At 48.1% G+C, this 19338-nt stretch overlaps 2 protein-coding genes across 2 annotated transcripts in view; one reads left to right on the top strand and one right to left on the bottom strand.

The window, feature by feature from the left end:
* Window positions 1-4611, top strand: part of IGFBP1 (insulin-like growth factor binding protein 1) — a 5093-nt gene extending 482 nt beyond the window's left edge. The window contains exons 2-5 of the mRNA XM_010829022.1: window positions 1-114; window positions 1638-1822; window positions 2941-3069; window positions 3930-4611. Of these exons, the coding sequence (XP_010827324.1) occupies window positions 1-114; window positions 1638-1822; window positions 2941-3069; window positions 3930-4061 (560 nt within the window). The 3' untranslated portion in view covers window positions 4062-4611. The remainder of the gene's footprint in view (window positions 115-1637; window positions 1823-2940; window positions 3070-3929) is intronic.
* Window positions 4612-11054: 6443 nt separating this feature from the next.
* On the bottom strand, window positions 11055-19336 carry IGFBP3 (insulin-like growth factor binding protein 3; the record flags this gene model as incomplete). The annotated part of the gene is given in 6 exon segments (XM_010829108.1): window positions 11055-12463; window positions 14013-14149; window positions 15198-15317; window positions 15792-16018; window positions 18971-19280; window positions 19283-19336. Coding segments are annotated over 5 exon segments (837 nt in total), but the record flags the coding sequence as incomplete, so codon positions are not given.
* Window positions 19337-19338: the final 2 nt, after the last annotated feature.

Raw genomic sequence — 19338 nt, 5'->3', positions numbered from 1 at the left:
CTCGCTGCGCTCGCGGGCTCAGCTGCCGCGCCCTCCCGGGGGAGCCCAGGCCCCTGCACGCCCTCACCCGAGGCCAGGGCGCCTGCATGACCACGCCCAGCGATGAGGCTACAGGTACTACCTGGGTTCCTCCCCTGGGACAGATGGGGTAGGAGGCTCGGGCAAGGCAGGGAAGGGTGCTCCACCAAAGCCAGTAGAGAGCAAACCCGGCCAAGCTCAGAGCTTACAGCCAAAGCATGGAAGGGGAAAGGGTTTTAAGTCGCCCAGATGAACTCTATTGTTGTGTGGTCCTGCAGGGGCGCTCAGGATTAGGAGGACACACACAGCTTGGTGAGAGAGTGGGGAGGGAGCCCAGACCCCCTTGGCAGCCCACTGATCTATAGAAACCTGGACAGGAGAAAGGAGGGAGGTCATGGGGATGCCCAGGCAGTGGGTACCACTCCAGGTGCCCCTGGCTCTCCTCTTTGCCATTTTCCAGAAGGCGTGCAGTGGGAGCCCATCCTGCTGACCTCCGGGGAAGTGTTTGGAATGTCCTTTGTAATATACGTCCTGTGCAGACCGTTATGTGCTTACCAGATGTTTACAGAACATAATGCGAAAGTTTAGGTTAAAAACATCACTTGCATTCATTGCCATAGAAAAACGGTGTTTGATATGTGTGCCGCCTGCTCAGAACTTGACAGTTAGAGCTTTCCTGAATTTAGCAGTGATTTATTTGTAGTGGGAAGCAGAGGAAATACCCCCTTCTCTACCCTCTCTCCCTACCTCCCTGTCCCGGCAGCTGCGTGTCCAGTGTGGTTCTGTGATTCTTGGAGCCATTCTATGGCTCTTTGTCCTGATGGGGATCTGCTGGAGGGGAGATGGTTTTTCTTCTGGTTCTCTGCCTTCAGAGTCAATGAAATAGAGTCATCTCCGTGGCCCTCAAAGGATAGGGCACCCCTACTCCAGGGGAGTCCCACAGGAGAGCCAGTTCTCCATCATTCTGTCCATGTACCAAACCCAAACCTTAGGACTCTCTGTGTGAAATCTGGTGACCCTCTCTCCTCTTTCCAGGGTTGCAAAGAAGTCACTTTGACTGTGGGAAGGCAGAGTCCCTGGAAAAGAAGAGGGTAGAACTGCAGTCTAGACCCCACCTCTGAATGAACCCTACCACCTGTTCATAGGGAATTACTAAAATGTCCATTTTATGGATGGGAAAGAAGAGGATGGGGTGAGGCTTTGAATTGTGGTTTAGTCGCTAGTCATGTCCAACTCTTGCAACCCCATGGGCTATAGCCCACCAGGCTCCTCTGTCCATGGGATTGTCCAGGCAATATTGGAGTGGGTTGCCATTTCCTTCTCTATTTGAACTGTAACCCATGGCTTTCTCAGGGCTCTTCCCAGGCTTTGACAAATGTGCATTTGGCTACATTAGAAGCAGAATCACAGGGCACTCTTGCCTTTGGTATTACTGTTGGGTTACCCCTCTACCCCAAAACCACTAAAAGTTCCTTTAAAGATGAAGTAGGCAAAACTCTGGGTCAGTATGCCCATCCTGTCCCCATTTGGTTTTGTGGAAAGGGAAGCAACTTCAGGGGGTCACAAATGCAGATGCTTCGGTGAGGGGGGCTCATGGGCTTTTGTTTTTCCATTTTCAGATACAAAAGACACCACCAGCCCAGAGAATGTGTCCCCAGAGAGCTCAGAGATAACTCAGGAGCAGCTTCTGGACAATTTCCACTTGATGGCCGAGTCCAGTGAGGACCTGCCCATCCTCTGGAATGCCATCAGTAATTATGAGAGCTTGAGGGCTCTTGAGACCAGTGACGTCAAGAAGTGGAAGGTGAGACCCTTGAAGCAGGTGGAACCTCTAGTTTGAACCTGCTGGGCCCTGCCAGTTTGGTCCTGAGCCCTGGCGAGAAGCACATACTTCCCCAAAGCCTAGCAGACATTTCTCAGTTTCAACAAAGGAACCTTCTGGATAGAAAGAAAATGCAGTCCATGCTGTGCAACTTTCGATGCATTACTTCATGTCTCTGAGGTCATCTCTAAAATAAGGATGTCAGACTAGCAGTGTCTAAAGAGCACTAAGCTGTTCTTATCTTCCGCTCCGGTCGCATCTTCTTCCCCACTTTTAAGAAATTGTGTTAAAATATTCATAACACAAAAGTTAGCCCTTTAACCATCTTAAAGTATAAAGTCTACTGGCTTTAAGTACATTCACATTATTCTGCCACTGTCTCCACTGTCCATCTTGAGAACCTTTTCATCTTCCCAAATGAAAACTCTGTCCCCATTAAACACAAACTCAGGGTGGCATCTTAATTGGTGTCTGTTTTCAGTTCTACCACTTGAGGGCGACAAAGAATCAGAGTTGGAGTGAGGGTTCATTTGTGAAACCAAAAATCTCTTCTGCAAACAGGCATCGTCAGAGAAGTGAGGATTGAACTGTTTTCTAGGCACTTCAGAGTTTCATCTGGAAATGATAACAATAGGGAAAAGTTCATCCTTATTTCAGATTGTTCAAATGAATACCTTAATCCTCAATGAATTTGGCTTACGTGAACTAACCTGGTAGAGGAAAGTTGTACAAAATTTAGAAGCCTCTGCTACTAAGTTCTCCATTCACAAAGTTGTGCCCAGATGACTGGTGGCAGAATTATCCATGGTGGGGAGGGGAGGCAGGAGAGTCGGAGAGCTCATGGGGTTAGTGATGCTCTTGACTCCTTTAGGTGCTTAGCAAATGTTCAGGAGGGAGGGCATGGGGTTCCCATCTTTTATGTTAACAATTCAGGACAGAGATTAGCCACCCTCCTTCTACAGGTGAGAGAGTGAGGTCCAGGGAAGGCGAGTCCAGGCCTGTGCTCAGAGCCCACACAAAACCTTCTGCATTCACTCCTCACCTCCACTTGAGGCTGACAGTACACTGTCCTTTATCCCAATGTCCATTTATCCTTTTAGGAGCCCTGCCAGCGAGAACTCTACAAAGTGCTGGACAGATTAGCCAGGGAGCAGCAGAAGGCAGGAGACAAACTTTACAAATTTTATCTGCCAAACTGCAACAAGAATGGATTCTATCACAGCAAACAGGTATGTGCATCCTCACAGGATGGGCCCTGCTACTCACACATCTGCTAAGCCAGTCTTTCAGTGAACAGGGTGTCCAGCTCCAAGTAAGTACCGTGAAGCCCCATAACTGATCATATCATGTAAGACTGATTTCTCTGGGACTAGGAGCCATTAGCCCCTGGGAGCCTGAAGATCAGCTTGGTGCTTACAGTCAGTGGGGGACACGAGACTCAGGGGTCCTGGGCTGAGCATTATTCCGTCATCCAGCAAGTATGAGCAGGTGGGGACCTTCACAGGCCCCTCAGGATCTCAGTTTCTCACCATAATAGAGAGGAAGGGGACAATTCTACTTAGGAAAATGATTATCTGCTTTGACATATCTCACATTTTTCTCCCTACAAAGGAAAATAAATGAACTTTCTAATTCAATACAATAGCATTGTTTCTTGGATAATAAATGAGATTAACAAACCAAGACCTAATTTTGAAGAGCAGTTTCAGACTCAGTGAAGCCCAGATTCTGTGAATATTTCTGGAGGAAACTGAGGACCAGGAAGTGCTTTGTAACAGATGAGGAACTTGTCAGGGAAGGTCTGCTGTGCACGGACGGGCTCCGTCTGGCTCAGCAGCTCTGATGTATGGGCTGTGAAGCAGACAGCTGCACACGTGCTATACCATTCAACACACACCTGACGTCCTTATTGCACTGGCCACTTGATCTTTGCTTCCATTGTGATGTCGGATTTGCCCTCAGTCATGGTCACAGCCAGTTTGGTGGCGGCGGGGTTGCTCACGGTTGGTTCTCAGCTGGGCAGCACGGAACTCCCCCTCCCCCTCAGCTTCCCTGGGCCTGCTCTTGACCTTGCTCCTTCTCTTTGCAGTGTGAGACGTCGCTGGAGGGAGAGCCTGGGCTCTGTTGGTGTGTCTACCCTTGGAGTGGGAAGAGGATCTTGGGGTCTGTGGCCATCAGAGGGGACCCCAAATGCCAACAGTATTTTAACTTACAGAACTGAAAACAGATGCAATATGATCGAATTCTGGCACGTGAAATATTTAAGTACATAGTATATTTATACTCTGAAATACACACACACTTTTATATAGAGAGATGTATATGTATATATATGTAGGAATTACTTTTTTATACTCCACATACTACTTGTAGTTTATTTATTCACCATAAATTTATTTTTTCTACACAGTAACTTGTGTTATATTAATTTATATATCATGAAACAATTCCCATCATGTTGTATGTAAATACTTGTATTTTAGCTCTTCAGGGGTTCATGCTTCTGTCTTAAAGAGCATAGGAAAATACTGCCTAGCAAGTAGCAATGATTTTTTTTCAAGTGGTTCAATGGAGGATGTTTAAGCTGCATGTAAGAATGATTTACTTTATTTACCATGTCTAGCGTAAATTGGCAGGGAAACTTAAATGTTGATTATGTAGTCAAAGTTACATGTGATGATGTCATTAAATGTTAAAATATGCATTGGGTATATTGTCAAACATGGGAACACAGTGTAAACATTGGAATAAATGTCCCACCCTGGAACATTGCTACCGTGGTGGACCTTGGTTGAACATAATTCTTCCTTCCTGAATCCCTTCCGTCCTCCAGCCTGCCCCTTCCTTGTGCAGCATTGGTGATTACAGTCTGCAGGCTTCTTGCTCCCACAGCTGGCAGGTCTGCTCTGCCCACCCCGCTGCCCCGGGCACCCTTCCCTTTGCAAGCCCTAACCTCTCCACTAGCTCTTCCCCTTCCTCTTGAAAACAGCCCAGGGTTTCTCCCATCTTCGGTGCAAGATAGAATCACTTCCTTAACCTCCCCCTCACCTGTCTGTTCCCTGACTCTGCCCAGACCCTGTCCCCTGCAGGCTCCAGTGGTGTCCTCCATGATGGCACCGTTTGCCCCTCTGTCTGCCTGACTAAGCCCTGAGCTCACAGCGCGAGTCCTCTGTTTTGTGGATTTCTTTCTTTCTTTAACTATTCTCTGCTTGCTTTTCCTGACACCGCCCCTTCCTCATTCCTGCCTGCCCTGCTGACTGCTCCTTCCTTGTCTCCTCTGGATGGGCATCTCATCCCTCCTAGTGGATCCCACCAGGTCCCTACCTGGTCTGGGCTCCCCATCTTGGGTCTGCCCCTTCACTCTCTGACCCCATGTCTGCTACCCTCCCTCTGCCCGGTCCCCAGGGCTCCCTGTGAACTCAGCTCTCAGACTCATCATTTAAATTGTACCAGTCAGTCTGATGTGAGTCAACCATAGATAGCCTCATCCCACCCTGGTAAAAGTGTACAGCATCGTGGTCCCCATTATCCCACGATGGCAGTGGAAGCATTCTCAGCACTTCAGCCCTCATGAAACCCCTGTAGGACCCAGCTTGAGGGCCTGACTCGGGAGCAGAGCTGGGGGAAGGTGGACTTCCCTTCCCATGACGTGTGGGAGGTATCTTCTGGGCAAAACTGAAAGGACTCAACTCTAAACTTGAAGGCACCATCACAGCAGGGCCTATAGAGGTCCTCATCTCAGCCGAAGTTGGGGGCTTTCATCCGCCTTGCTTAGGTGTTTAATTGAAAGTATCAGTTGAGCTATAGAAGTATCAATATTGTCTTAGATGTGGGGCCCAGCCCTGTCCAGTCCCAAGGCTTTTGAACATGCTCTCATGGATCAGGGATAACAGGCCACTGTGTCTCATATTTCTAGCTCCAGTTTCTCTCAAACGAATCAGGAGTTGATGGGCATTTGTGAGGGCATCTGAGTTAAGGGTCCTTCGCGATTTCAGTGCCCCTACCGCATCTTTTCTTGTTGTGTCCACCTGATTCTCCAGCAACCTCTCAGCAGCTCCCTTGGGTCAGTCCTATTGATATACAGGGCAGCTCTCTCTGTTCACTGGTAGAAGTTGTGCACCTACGTGTGGAGAACGTAGTCACAACAGCAAGTCCCATGGGTGCACACAGGTGTCTGGGGGCATTGGCTCTGGGGACAGCTCCTTGGCAGGACAGAAGGACCTCTGCCCCAGATGTGTTTGGAAACTCTTCCATGTCTGATCCAGGCCATAAGCATTATTAACAGGATGGTTTCTGTGGCTGCGTCAGTTCTGGAGCGCTGCTGCTCTTAGTCCTCACAGCCAGCAGAGGAAGAAGGTACCAATGGAAACTCTCCCTGGTTTTCATGCTTTTGACTCTATGGGTCTAAATTGGGATAACATGTCCCTACTTCCTGAGCCTGGGACTCCGTCAAATCTGAGGCAGCTAGAGCAGTGCTTAGAAGGAAATTTACAGCTGGACATGCCCCTATTAAGAAAAAAAATCTCAAAAAACTTTAGGACACTGGAAAAGGAAGGTGAAACCAAATCTAAATCTAGCAGAAGCAAGGAAATAAGAAAGATTAGAGGGAAATAAATGAATAAATAGAGAATAGAAAATCACTTGAGAAAAATCAGTGAAATCAAAACTTATTCTTTGAAAAGATCTACATGATTGACAAATCTTTAGCTCTTCTGACCAAGAAAAAAGACTCCAGTAAGTAGAATCAGAAATGAAAGAGGTGGCCTTACCCCTGATTTTACAAAAATAAAAAGGATTATAAAGGAATACTATAAACAACTGTACACGAACAAATTGGATTACTGAGATGAAATGGAAACATTTTAGAGCCACATGAACTACCAAAATGGACACAAGAAGAAATAGACTATCTGATTAGACCTGTAACCAGTGAAATGATTGAATTAGGAAAAGAAAAAACTGCCCATTAATAAAAGCCCAGACCCAGATGGCTTCTTTGAAGAATTCTACCAAACATTTAAAGACTACAAATTCTTTACAAACTCTTCCAAAATTTAGAAGATGGGAGAACACTTCTCAATTCATTTTAAAGCCTACATGCATAAGAGTTTTACCTTGATTCCACACTAGACAAAGACATCATGAGAAAAGAAAACTACAGCCCCAAACCTCCTGTGACTATGGGCACAAAAATTCTCAACAAAATACTAGCAAACTAAGTCCAGCAATGTGTTAGAATAATCATTCACTGTAATCACGTGGGATTTACCTCAGGAAGGCATGGTTGTTTTAATATCCTAAAATCAACTAACGTAATAAGCCATACAAATAAAATAAAAAAAACCCCACAGATCATCTCAATAGGCTCAGAAAAAGTATTTGATACTATCCAACATCCTTTCATGGTAAAAACACTTGACAAACCAGGAACAGAAGGAAACTTCTTCAAGCGGACAAAAGGCATCTTGGAAAACACCACAGCTGACATCATGGTTAATGGTGAAAGTCTATATGCTTTTCCCCTAAAATCAGAAACAAGACAAGCATGTCTGCTCTCATGACTTTGCTTACATTGTGTGGGAGGTGCTAGTCAGGTCAATTAGGCAAGAGAAAGAAATATAAGGCATCTAGATACAGGAAGAAGTAGAGCTATATCTGTTTGAAGATGACATGATCTTATACATAAAAAATTCTAAGAAATCCACTAAAAGATTATTAGAACTAATAAATGATACAGAGTCAATATATAAAAATTAATTGCTTGCAACAATCAAAAAATGAAATTAAGAAAATTTCACTCACAATAGTGTCAAAAAGAATGAAATACTTAGTAGTATATTTAACAAGAGAAATACAAAATTTGTATTCTGAAAACTACAAAATAGCTTTGAAAGAAATTAAAGATGAATCACAAGCTGGAACCGAGATTGCCAGGGGAAATATCAACAACCTCAGATATGAAGATGATATCACACTAAGGGCAGAAAGCAAAGAGGAACTAAAGAGCCTCTTGATGAAGGTGAAAGAGTGAAAAAGCTGGTTTAAAACTCAACATTCAAAAAACTAAGATCATGGCATCTGGTCCCATCACTTCATGGGAAATAGATGGGGAAACAGTGGAAACAGTGTCAGACTTTATTTTGGGGGGCTCCAAAATCACTGCAGACGGTGACTGCAGCCATGACATTAAAAGACACTTGCTCTGTGGAAGAAAAGCTATGACAAACTTAGCGTATTAAAAAGCAGAGACATCACTTTGAAAACAAAGGCTTGTCTAGTCAAAGATACGGTTTTTCCAGTAATCATGTATGGGTGTGAGAGTTGGACCATAAAGAAGGCTGAGCGTTGAAGAATTGATGCCTTTGAACTGTGGTGTTGGAGAAGACTGGAGGGTCCCTTGGACTGCAAAGAGATCAAACCAGTCAATACTAAAGGAGATCAATCCTGAATTGGAAGGACCGATGCTGAAGCGAAGCTTCAATACTTAGGCCACCTAATGCGAAGAGCTGACTCATTGGGAAAGACCCTGAAGCTGAGAAAGCATGAAGGCAGGAGGAGAAGGGGACGACAGAGGATGAGATGGTTGGATGTCATCATCAACTCAGTGGACATGAGTTTGAGCAAGCTCCGGGAGATGGTGAAGGACAGGTAAGCCTGGCGTGTTGCAGTCCATGAGGTTACAAAGAGTCAGAAATGACTGAGTGATTGAACAAGATACAAAAAGGCCAAAACCCAGCTGCCATTTCTGAGGTTCTGGGAGCAAAAGTAGGGGACTGTGCATGATCCCTGCACACCAAGGGGGTGGCCGGACCACCTAAGCCACCCCTCCAGCCCACCTATCGGCCCCTAACCTTATTCCATTTAAGGGACAGGCTCACCCCACTCTCCTGACCCATCTCAGGAAGGCAGCAAGGACACTTGTTACTTGTTCTCACACCCTGGTGCTGCAGCAGGAGCCCCAGCCTGAATTTCTCATCAGGCCTCTCATCAATTTCTCTTGATTAAGGAGTCCAAGGACCCAAGCTTGTAACAAAGGGAAGGGAAAACAGCATCAATGATGCCTTGGACCTTATTCATCCCCCTGTGTCCCCCTGCACTCACTCCCCACCAGCTGCACGGCCCACTTGCTTTGTCTTGTTTACTGTTTCTCTACAAGAGCAGTGATCCTGGGTTTTGTTCTCTGCATACAGACGGTTCTAGGATAGAAAACGTGGACAACATTACTGGTGGAATGTGGGGCTGGGAGAGGAGGCCAGGCCATTCTCAGTGCTGGGGGTATGGCTGGGCTGGAGTTGTGGGAGTGGGAGCCTGAGATGGCCACAGGGCAGACACCCCACCCCCAACTTTGGGAGCAGATGCCTTCTTGGGCAGTGGGCCACCCCTCCCCCACACCCCAGCAGGATACTCCGGTAAATAAAAGGAATTCATTCATGTTCACTATGGAAGTTGTTGAAATTGTAATGAAATAGAAATAAAATAGGAGAAGGCAATTGGCACCCCACTCCAGTACTCTTGCCTGGAAAATCCCATGGATGGAGGAGCCGGTAGGCTGCAGTCCATGGGGTCGCTAAGAGTCGGACATGATTGAGCGACTTCACTTTCACTTTTCACTTTCATGCATTGGAGAAGGAAATGGCAATCCACTCCAGGGTTCTTGCCTGGAGAATCCCAAGGACGGGGGAGCCTGGTGGGCTGCTGTCTATGGGGTTGCACAGAGTCGGACACGACTGAAGCGACTTAGCAGCAGCAGCAGCAGAAATAAAATAAGGATGTTATCTACATTCAAAGAATAACCAGGTTACCATCTGGGTGTATTTCCATTCAGTTGTGTGTGTGTGTGTGTGTGTGTGTATACATAATTGCATTCTGCTTTTTCTTTACTTCACCATGAGCATTTTTATGTCTTGTTAACATAAAAAGCATTTTAGTAGTGGCATAATATTCCTTTCTACAGAGGTTATTTCAGTTTAAAATGTCCTTGTGGTCTCTGGGCACATTCCAATTAGGCCTTTCTGCTAAGTTTCTGTACAAGTATGGTTGGTTCAAGTTTCGACCACATGAGAAAATGACTCTGGACAAGTTGCCTCATCAGAGAAGCCCCGTTTCATGACACCCACGTCAGCATCAGTGATTGAGATTTTCCTAGTGTGTTGATTTTCTGGTTGAAACATGGTAAGGTCAACACCTGGCCTTGGCCTCGGTGAGTAGAGAGCCCCCTCACTCATTTCCTTGTGCCCTTGGGGGTGGTGGCTGGGGACCTGCACTCAGGGCTGGTAAAAGCTGAAGCTTAAGGGTGGAAGGTCTACCTAGGTGACTGAGGAAGGGAAGGTATGGGGAAGAACCAGGTGGGTGCAATTCTCATGCTTACTGGACGTGGCAGGAGAGCATTTGGAAGAAAAGGTGACCACAGGTGTGGAAGGAGGTGGAGAATGAGGATAAGAAAGGGCATGTGATTTGGGGGCTTCCAGGAAGACAAGCCCAGAGGGCTTATAGACTCAGCATCCTGAGCAGCTCACAGCTCATAATGGCTCCAAAGGCCCTGCCAGGTTCCTGCCCAGGTCCCCAGGACCACCTCCCACACCCCTGGTTCCCAGAGCACCCACAGAGCTCTCTGCTCAGCACATACAGCTCTGCGATAAAGGGCCCACCTTAGATGTTCTACTAACAGGTCAGGAGATTGCTTGATGTGCATTTCACCCTTTGATGCCCAGAAGTCACAGGCTCAGAACTTTGCCTGAAGAGGCTCTGTGACAAGGGGCAACTGTTCCAAGACTGTAGAGAGGGGACGGAGATCCTGGAACCCCGCCCAGTGTCTCCTGGGGTTTCTATCCCTTTCTGGCTGCATCCCCTCCCTTCTGCAGACTAGAGAGGGGTTGGCTGAGTGGATCACAGGACAGGATGTGTGGCTGAACGCTCCAGAGTGTTCCCTGCCTTCTGCTCAGCCAGGAAGGCTGCCGGGAGTGGTGACAGACAGGACAACAGGATAAGGCCACGAGGGTCAGGTGGTCACTCAGGTCAGCAATCTGGCCTCCTAGAACCAGCAGCTCACTGCAGACATACCCAGTGCCCCCACGGGTAACCAGCAAAGCCCTGGGGTGGCTCCTTGGGTTCTCTTGCCAGAGACGCAAGCAGGGAAAGCTGGAAAGTTCCAACTACAGCTGGAACCCCACTGCCCTCTGGTTAGTTAGTAACACAAAAACTGGAGGAAGGGGGATTCTTTATGGTAAAAATTTTATTTACTATTTATAAATACATTGCAAGACAAACTTTTCAAAAATACTTTTTTTCCTCAAAAACTTAATTAAAAAAATAAAGGAAAGCTAATAGGTAGGCGGAACATCTTTGAGATCCCTTTGTGTTCTCCAGGAGGGCTGTGTGCAGCATGGATCCAACCAGAGGCTGTAGAGGGGTGGCCAGGGACCCCTCCCTGCTCTCCTGCAGACTTGGGAGGGCGCCCCCAGGAGAGTGGCCGAGCCCCGTGCACAAGCCCCCTCCCTCGGTCGTGGCTGTGTTTATATTCTCTAGCAATGCTTACAACTCATCTAGGATTATCTAGTATAGGTGCTATCATATTTGGACGATGACGTATACACTGTGAACAGTCAGGAAGAGGGTACTCTGTGTGTACTTGTGACTTAGAAAGAAAAGGAGGAAGTCCAAGTGCACCAAGCAAGGGCGATTTTCTGTGCTCCCAGCGTCCCTGACCGGCTCCCCGACAAGCCACTCGTCTTCCAGGTTATACAGGATGATTATTTTTTATACTGTGCCAAGGAGGACAAAAGGGGAGAAATGGAAAGAAACCTTTTTTGCCTTCAAGGAGCTTATCTTCAAGAATAAACTTGCTCTTGAATGGCTGAGTGGGAAAACACTGTTTTCCGCAGTCATCTGGAGAGCCAGGCTATTACTTGTACTGCCTCTGGCAAGTCGCCCTGCCCCCCTGCCCTATGGGGCTTCAGCAAAGCCCGTGTCTTCAGAAAGCTGCCTGACAAAGAAGGGTCAGAAATCCCCGCCTTTGTCGGTTTCCAGAGTTCCCTAGAACATTCTTGTCATTTTTTTTTTTTTCCAAACAAGATTCCACTTGATTCTCTCCACTTGTTTCCAAGCAGTGCAGGCCCCTTGAAGATACAAAATATCTTCTTGGTCCAGGGACCCTGGCCCCGGTAGCCCCGGGTGGGTGTGTCGGGATGTGCAGGCATTAAAGGACAGGGCGTTCCTCTTCTTGATGAGGCCTTGTCTCGTCTTACAAGTGCAGATGAAGTGCGTCTACATGAGCCACACGCGTTGCTAAGGCATGAAGTGGAGGGTTGGCTGCGGTGAATGGGTGGGGAGGGTCCCAGGGCAGCATGAGCTTACGGCTGCACCGTGCTTGAGCTTACAAGTATTTTTATAGGAAGCAACGAGAAAAATCAAACTGCGTTTCACTGACTACTGGAAAGTGGAAAGATGCCAGGTTCACCATGTGGAAGAAAACTAGGCATTTCAAACATCTCTTTCTAAACTTTGGTTTAAAAAAAAAAATCAATTCACCACAAAAAGAAATAGAAGTTGAGGCTGTAGCCAGCTGCTGATCATGTCCTTGGCAGTCTTTTGTGCAAAATAAGGCATATTTGAGCTCCACATTAACTAAAACAGAAAGAAAAAGGAATGTGTTGAAATAAATCTCCCCAAAATCAAAAGGGCTCAACGCCCACCCTGGGATAACAGGCATGACACCCACACATTTGGCAGGGCAGGGGCTCACCCTGCACTTTTTAATGAAGCAGAGGACTCCATGAGATGCCCACAATGTCCACTAACATAGTCACCCTAAAATTCAATTATTTTTTTTTAACTTGCAAGGAAACAGAACTGATCACTAAAAATGACATTTTCTTCTGTTTACTTAAATTTGTCTTGAGACCATGAAATATATTTCTTTTTTTCTCCCAATGACTCTCAGTTATGAAAAGAAAACAAAATGAAATATGATTTTATTCTTTCACACGATGGTTTGAAATTTCATTTTCATATTATTTTTTTTTAGCAAATGATTCATTTATTAATGAGCTTGCTCAAAAATCAAGGAAATCACAAGTCAAAACCAGTCACTAGTTTGCAAAGGAAATACCTTTCATAAAGCCTGAAAACAAAAGTTCAACAAAAAGTTCAACCAAAAACATGTTCATTGTTCCCATCATTGCTAAAACCTGGGGCTGGTACCTGTTGCTTGAGGAGTTTTGTTCTACGATAGTGCAGTGTTAAGTATGACTCATGGGCTTTAAGTGATACTAATTTTTGATAAGATCTTTCATTAAAAGTGGTATTTTATACTACAATCAGATACACTTTCATCTTACTGATCTGATTTTTCTGTGGCTCTTAAGAGTGTCACCAAACAAAGTATAATTAGGACAAGGCCAATTTTATGTTTGGTGGTGCTGGTGGTTTGGTCACTAAATCATGTCCAACTCTTGCGACCCCATGGAGTATAGCCCGCCAGGCTCTTCCATCCATGGGATTTCTCAGGCAAGAATACTGGAGTGGGTTGCCATTCCCGTCTCCATTCATATTAGATTTAAGTAAACTTTATATTAAAATGATACTAGTCATTGACTCAGGAGACCTGTAATGTATTTTACCAGAAAAAAAAATGCTACCATCTTTTAGAAACTCATTCTTTCAACAATGAAAACAATTTACATGTGAAATTAAATGAACCATGAGGCTCGTGGGGGAAAAGCTTAACTTTGGAAATCTTACACTGCATGTGTAAGAATGTTTAAGTGTTGTAAGTTCTTTAAAATGAAGCAAAGTGAAAAAAAAAAAAATAAAATAAAATGAAGCAAAGTGTCTCTTCCCAGGTGGCGCAGTGGTAAAGAATCCACCTGCAATGCAGGAAATGCAAGAGATGTGGGTTCGATCCCTGGGTTAGGAAGATTCCCTGGAGAAGGAAATGGCAACCCATTCCAGTATTCTTGCCTGGAAAATTCCATGGACAGAAGAGCCCAGTGGGAGCATGCATGTGAGGTGTCTCTCAGACAACCTGGCCACAGACCCTCCCTCCTGCTCTTGTCCGGGCAGATTGAGAGCTCTGTCTTGTGTGTAGGCCACCACCCCCTGGGATCTACAGGTGTCCCCTCCCACCAGGGCCGGGTCCTGTGCCCCTGTGGATCTGCCAGTCCCCAGCACTTACGTGGCCACAGTCTACTTGCTCTCCATGCTGTAGCAGTGCACGTCCCCTTTCCCCTTCACGTCGAAGCCCGGGAGGGGCTGCCCGTACTTATCCACACACCAGCAGAAACCCCGCTTCCTGCCCTTGGAAGGGCGGCACTGCAGGCAGAGCACAGATTAAATGAGCCCTGAGGAGGCCCTGCCTTGAGGGTCCTATCAATGGGGCAGGTGGTCAGCACCCAGGATGGCTTCCCAGTGTGGTCTCTGCTACCCTCAGAAAGCACAACTGATTAAGGCCTTGTGTGCACAGCGTGTGTCTGGGGCTGTGATGGGTGGATGTGAGTGCCCCCCAAAACGAGGGGACCTGGTGGTTTTGTGTCCCTCAGGGTCTCACAGGGGTGGACACTGGACCCTGTTGGCCCTGCAAAGTCTATCTGCTGAATGGGGGAGGCATGACAATGCCCCATCTTCCCTGTGCTTGTCACATCTGGGTCTTTCAGTGTACGCCCTGAGCTGTGTACGTGGTACCTTCTCAGGGTAAGTCTGCTAAATAAGTGATTAATAGAAATATACAAAGAGGCCAACGAGATCTGTTCAGTGATCACTGAACAGGATGGGGCCCTCTGATTGAGGTCACTACTACCAACACTTTGAACATGGCTGTGCTGTTCTGTGATTAATTCTGTAGGTACTGTGGTAGGAGTTGTCCCACTAAAAAGTCAGTTGAGATGCTGTTAGAACATGATCTGAAATCTACACAGGTGCACTCCCTGTGCCTTCAAATGAACACATCTCCCATGTGTCTGATCCTGTACAGCTGGGCACCATCAGGAAGGCACGGGTGTATAAGGGTCCGACATGGGACCTCAGAAGAAGCTTCCTGCCATAGGACATCACATCAGGCTTCTTGGGAATTCTCTACAATTGCTGATAAAGAATGTCCCTCCATGGTGCAATGCTAACATGTCCTGGTCCCTCCATGGCTAGTACAGGGGTCCCAGGAGGCCTTACACTGTTCTGCGGGTTGGGAAGGAGTCATGGACGGTGAGAAGACACTCATGTGAAGCTCCTCAGGTCTTGGGTGTGGTGGGGGGGGAGGGGATAGAGCGGGAGCAGGGGCTGCATCCAGACAACTCAGGTGGAAGCCTGTTCCCTCGTCCATATCAGTGGAGGAGGGATAGGAGCAAGTTGCTTGGATGGTGCTCACCTGCTTTTTCTTGTAGAAGCCCTTCTTGTCGCAGTTGGGAATGTGGATGCCCCTGGGGCTGAGCATGTTCAGGAACTTGAGGTGGTTCAGCGTGTCTTCCATTTCCCGGCGGCAGGGCCCCTGGGGAGGAGGCACGGGTTACCTGGGAACTCTGTGTCTGATAAAACCCTGTGACGCCCAGGGAACTGACCACGTGCTCCTCGAGTATCTTTTGTCTGATTTAGTTGTCACCGTTCCTGTGCAGATGCCAACCACAGCCCCGTCTCTCTTGTGATTCCCCAGGGCAAGCTACAGGACTGGGACAGGGACACACAGGCCAGGACACTCAGAGGCCAAGTGACAAAAAGAGGCCAGCTTTGTGAGAACACTGCTCTGCCCAGCCGAGGCCTGGAGAGCAGTGCACTGATTCTCCTGGGCTCTCTGCCATAGGGGAGGGTCAATATCCCTTCTCTAAGGAGGGGCTTGCAGCTGCTTGGTGCATCAGCAGGACCACTGGAGTAACTGCTGGGCTCTTGAGTAATGGTGACCCTGTGATCTCTGGATACCCAGGCCAGGTGGCCCCACCCCCACATCAGCAAGAGGAAAAGCTCTCACGTATTCTGTCTCACGCTTGGACTCAGAGGAGAAGTTCTGGGTGTCTGTGCTCTGAGACTCGTAGTCAACCTTGTAGCGCTGGCTGTCCTTGGCATGACCTTTCTTGATGACATCCATCTTGGTGTGGACGGGGTGGAATTTGGAGACGGGCACCCGGTGTGTGCTGGGGCCAGCCTGGTTCTCTGTGCTCCCCATGCTGTGGTCTTCTTCCGACTCACTGCCATTTCCTTGGAGGACACAAGGAGGCACAGACTTGACGGTCATTGATATTTAATGACCGTCTTTTCAAAATCTTACCATTTTGATCAAGTCTGATCCATACAGAAACGTGACTCAACAATTCCAAATAAGTTTAGAAAAAACACCGCGGTAAAGTATTATTCCATAATATTAGTGGTGAATGGTACTCCCTTGGCCTCAAGAAGTCATCTTTTAAAAATTAAATGTGGTGTGCTTCTACAACATATGTGCTGCTGAAGAAAATGCTTTTCATGCTCTCAGCTTTTCCGTATCTCTCACCCTCCACCAGGAGGGGGCAGACCTGAGTCAGTGAAGGCTCAGGCCCATTCAGAACTCTGGTAGGGCTACTTCAGAGCAGGCCTCCTGGGGGTGTAGGACTTGTGGACAAGCATATCTTCGCCCCACCTGGACTTGCTGCATCAGAAGCACTTGGGTGATGGCAGCATCTGGGAGTCAGCAAGCCCCAGGGATTCTGATTCCAGCCTGTCCTAAGCGCTACCAGGTAAAGGGCTCAGATGGAGAAACTGAATTCTCTGCAAAGCAGCTTTACCTCAGGCACCTGGACTCAGGAGGCCTGTCTGGTAGTGTTCTATATGGTGTTCACTGTTGCATCTCTTACTCACTGTCCAGGTAGGGTCTGGAACACTCAGGAGAGCTACACAGACCCCATGCATCCTGGGGCACTGTCCTGGATAAGTCCTTCCTACCCCCTTTGCACAGGAGCAGAGGGGACAAGGACATCTCCATCTCTCAAGGCTAACAATCCTCTGTGCCAAAGAGCTTCACTCTGGGAAGGAAGCCACTTCCTGCAGATCTCTGACTGTAGATCTAATGCAGACACACTTGCTATGGGCATTGGAATGTCCACAATGCCACTGGAATGTCAAGGACTCTGACTAAATGTACAGCTGATGTGGAGCCAGGATGCTCTGCCCATTTCTTTTCCTGGATGAACCTGGGATGTTAAGGGAGAAGGGCCAGTAGAGAGCCCCTTCCTTTTGCCTGGTTCTGTGTAGCCACGTATCTGTCACAGGATGGCTTCTCTGTGACAAGCAGTGCCCTGAGGCCATCCTCCCAGGTGGGGCTCAGTTCACTGTCTGATCCCGTGTCTACTACACCTGAGGTGCCGAGTGTACTGCTGCAGCTGACCAGTTCTCTACCCTCCCGAGAACACATCCATCTCTCGAGATGGCAGCCTGCCCACCCTCCTGGAAGCCCGCCAAGGCTTCTGGCTCCGGGCTCTGAGGAGCAAATGCCTCGCTTTAGCTTGGAGAATGCTTCTGGAGGGTTGAGTAAGGTTGAAAGATACTCTGCTCTGTTGCAGAAACCCTTCTCTCTTCAGGAGGCTCTTTGGACAGGTGTGCTCACCGGGGAGTTTGGAGAAGTCCCCATTCCCTCTGGTTCTGATTTCCTCACCCAGGAAAAGAAACAGTTCCTTGAAGAGAAGTGGCAAAGTTCCCAAAGGGTCTGGTGTCTGGGAAAGCACAAATTCAACCAGCTCAGATCTGATACAGTAAGTTTTTAATTTGGTTTCAATTTCCTTTCATCTTAGTTTTCTCTTTTCAGGGAAGTACTGGGCCAAAGGGGAATGCTAAGAATATGTAAATGAATGTATTTGCATCTCTTTTTCAAGAACTCTTGAGTAATTTCTTTTGGTTTCTTTCTAATGCCTGCTGACAAGCACAAAGAGAAACCCCTTCCATTTAAGCCACAGATAACGGTCTTAAACTTTTGACTGACTTAAATTTACTTCTCCCCCCTCAAGCGAATTTGAGAAGTCACTTAGATCTTTTTGTAATTTTATAATAAACTACATCAACCTATACTATAGAGATCCTATGACAGTAATCATAATGCCTATGAAAGTCTGGGCCCAAATGATAATATCTGTAACAACTTCTAAGATCACCTTTTGAATTTCCAAAAATGCACAGTAGCAGTGAAGTACACACACAGCAAATGACCCAACTGCCCTGAGTGTCAAACACACCCAGGAATTCTAACAGTCTACTATAGCCAGTGTAAGTTTTAGGCAGTTGTAATTTTACCTTTTCCACTAGTCTTGGAGAGGAAATAGCCTCACCTGGGAGAGGAAACCTGCACGGAGGGAAATTAGAAGGGGACTTCCATCCTTCTAGCCACGGATGTTGGGGCGGGTGGAGGCTAGCCTACTGTGCTCTGTACAGCTGGAGGTTGGAGGTGGGGGCTTTTTCTCCTCGCCTTCAGCGATGTGGAAACTTCTTCACTCACAGGACTGAGGCTGGCTAAGCATGCTTCAAAGTTAGAGGAACACCTGCCACCTCCAGAGTCACTTTTTTCTGAACGTCAGGTTGTCCGACTGCAGAAGATATACCCGGTTCCCACCTCCCTGGTTTTGGGACACCCCTGGACGGGACACTGCTTTGCAAACTGTGATCTGTGCATATCTTAGTACTGTTAAAGCCAGGTACCATTTTCTACAACGTGCCTGCCCACATTCCCGGTCCAAATGCACCCGGTCCCGTCCTCTGCGCCTCTAGGTCCGCAAGAATCGTCCGCGCGGACACATTCGTTCTTAGCTCGTGGGAAACCCAAATCGGAATTGGGCCACACAGTACACGCCCACATTTCCGCGCGGCGCCTGCATGAATGGCCGGAGAGTCTCCTCCGTCCATGACCTCCCCATTGACCACTAACCTCCAAATCTGCTCCCTCCCTCCCCAGGGAATCTATAATCCGTTTTCGCCGAAAGAGGTTTACAATTTACAAGAACTCGCAACTCAAAGAACGAAGAGAGTAGAAGGCCGGTCGGGAAGGTACCTCCGGCAAGCGCCCTCGAGTCTTGAGGCTTCAGCTTTCCCATGTACAACCCTTGGGGCGGGAAGAGCTACGAAGTGGCACCACCTCTGACCTTAGCCCAGGGCTGCGCTTCGGCAGCGCATATGGCGCGGGCAGCTCACCTGACGCGGACGGTAGCAGGTAAGGGCGCAGGCGGCCGACGGCGCTGGCGTTGGCGCAGAGCCCGCGGCCGTCCAACAACGCTTGTAGCGGGCGCGGATCGCCAGGCGGCGGCTGGCAGCGGAGGCCGGAGCCACAGCGCTCGGTGTAGACGCCGCAAGGCTGACCCTCGCGCAGCGCGCACGTGAGACAGCAACCGCAGCCCGGCTCGCGCACCAGCTCGGCGCACGGGGGCGAGGGGGGCGGCGGCGCGCACTGGGCAACGGCACGCGCGTCGCACGGCTCGCAGCGCACCACTGGGCCGGCGCCCCATCCGTGCCCGCCCCAGCTCGTGCCGCCGGCGGTCCGCGGAGCAACGTCAGTGCGGTCA

This window comes from Bison bison, unplaced genomic scaffold (assembly GCF_000754665.1).
Source record: "Bison bison bison isolate TAMUID 2011002044 unplaced genomic scaffold, Bison_UMD1.0 scf7180017864499, whole genome shotgun sequence".
In the NCBI taxonomy this organism is placed as follows: Eukaryota; Metazoa; Chordata; class Mammalia; order Artiodactyla; family Bovidae; genus Bison; species Bison bison.
Note: the sequence above shows the minus strand (reverse complement) of the source record. Positions and strands in the feature narration are given on the sequence as shown.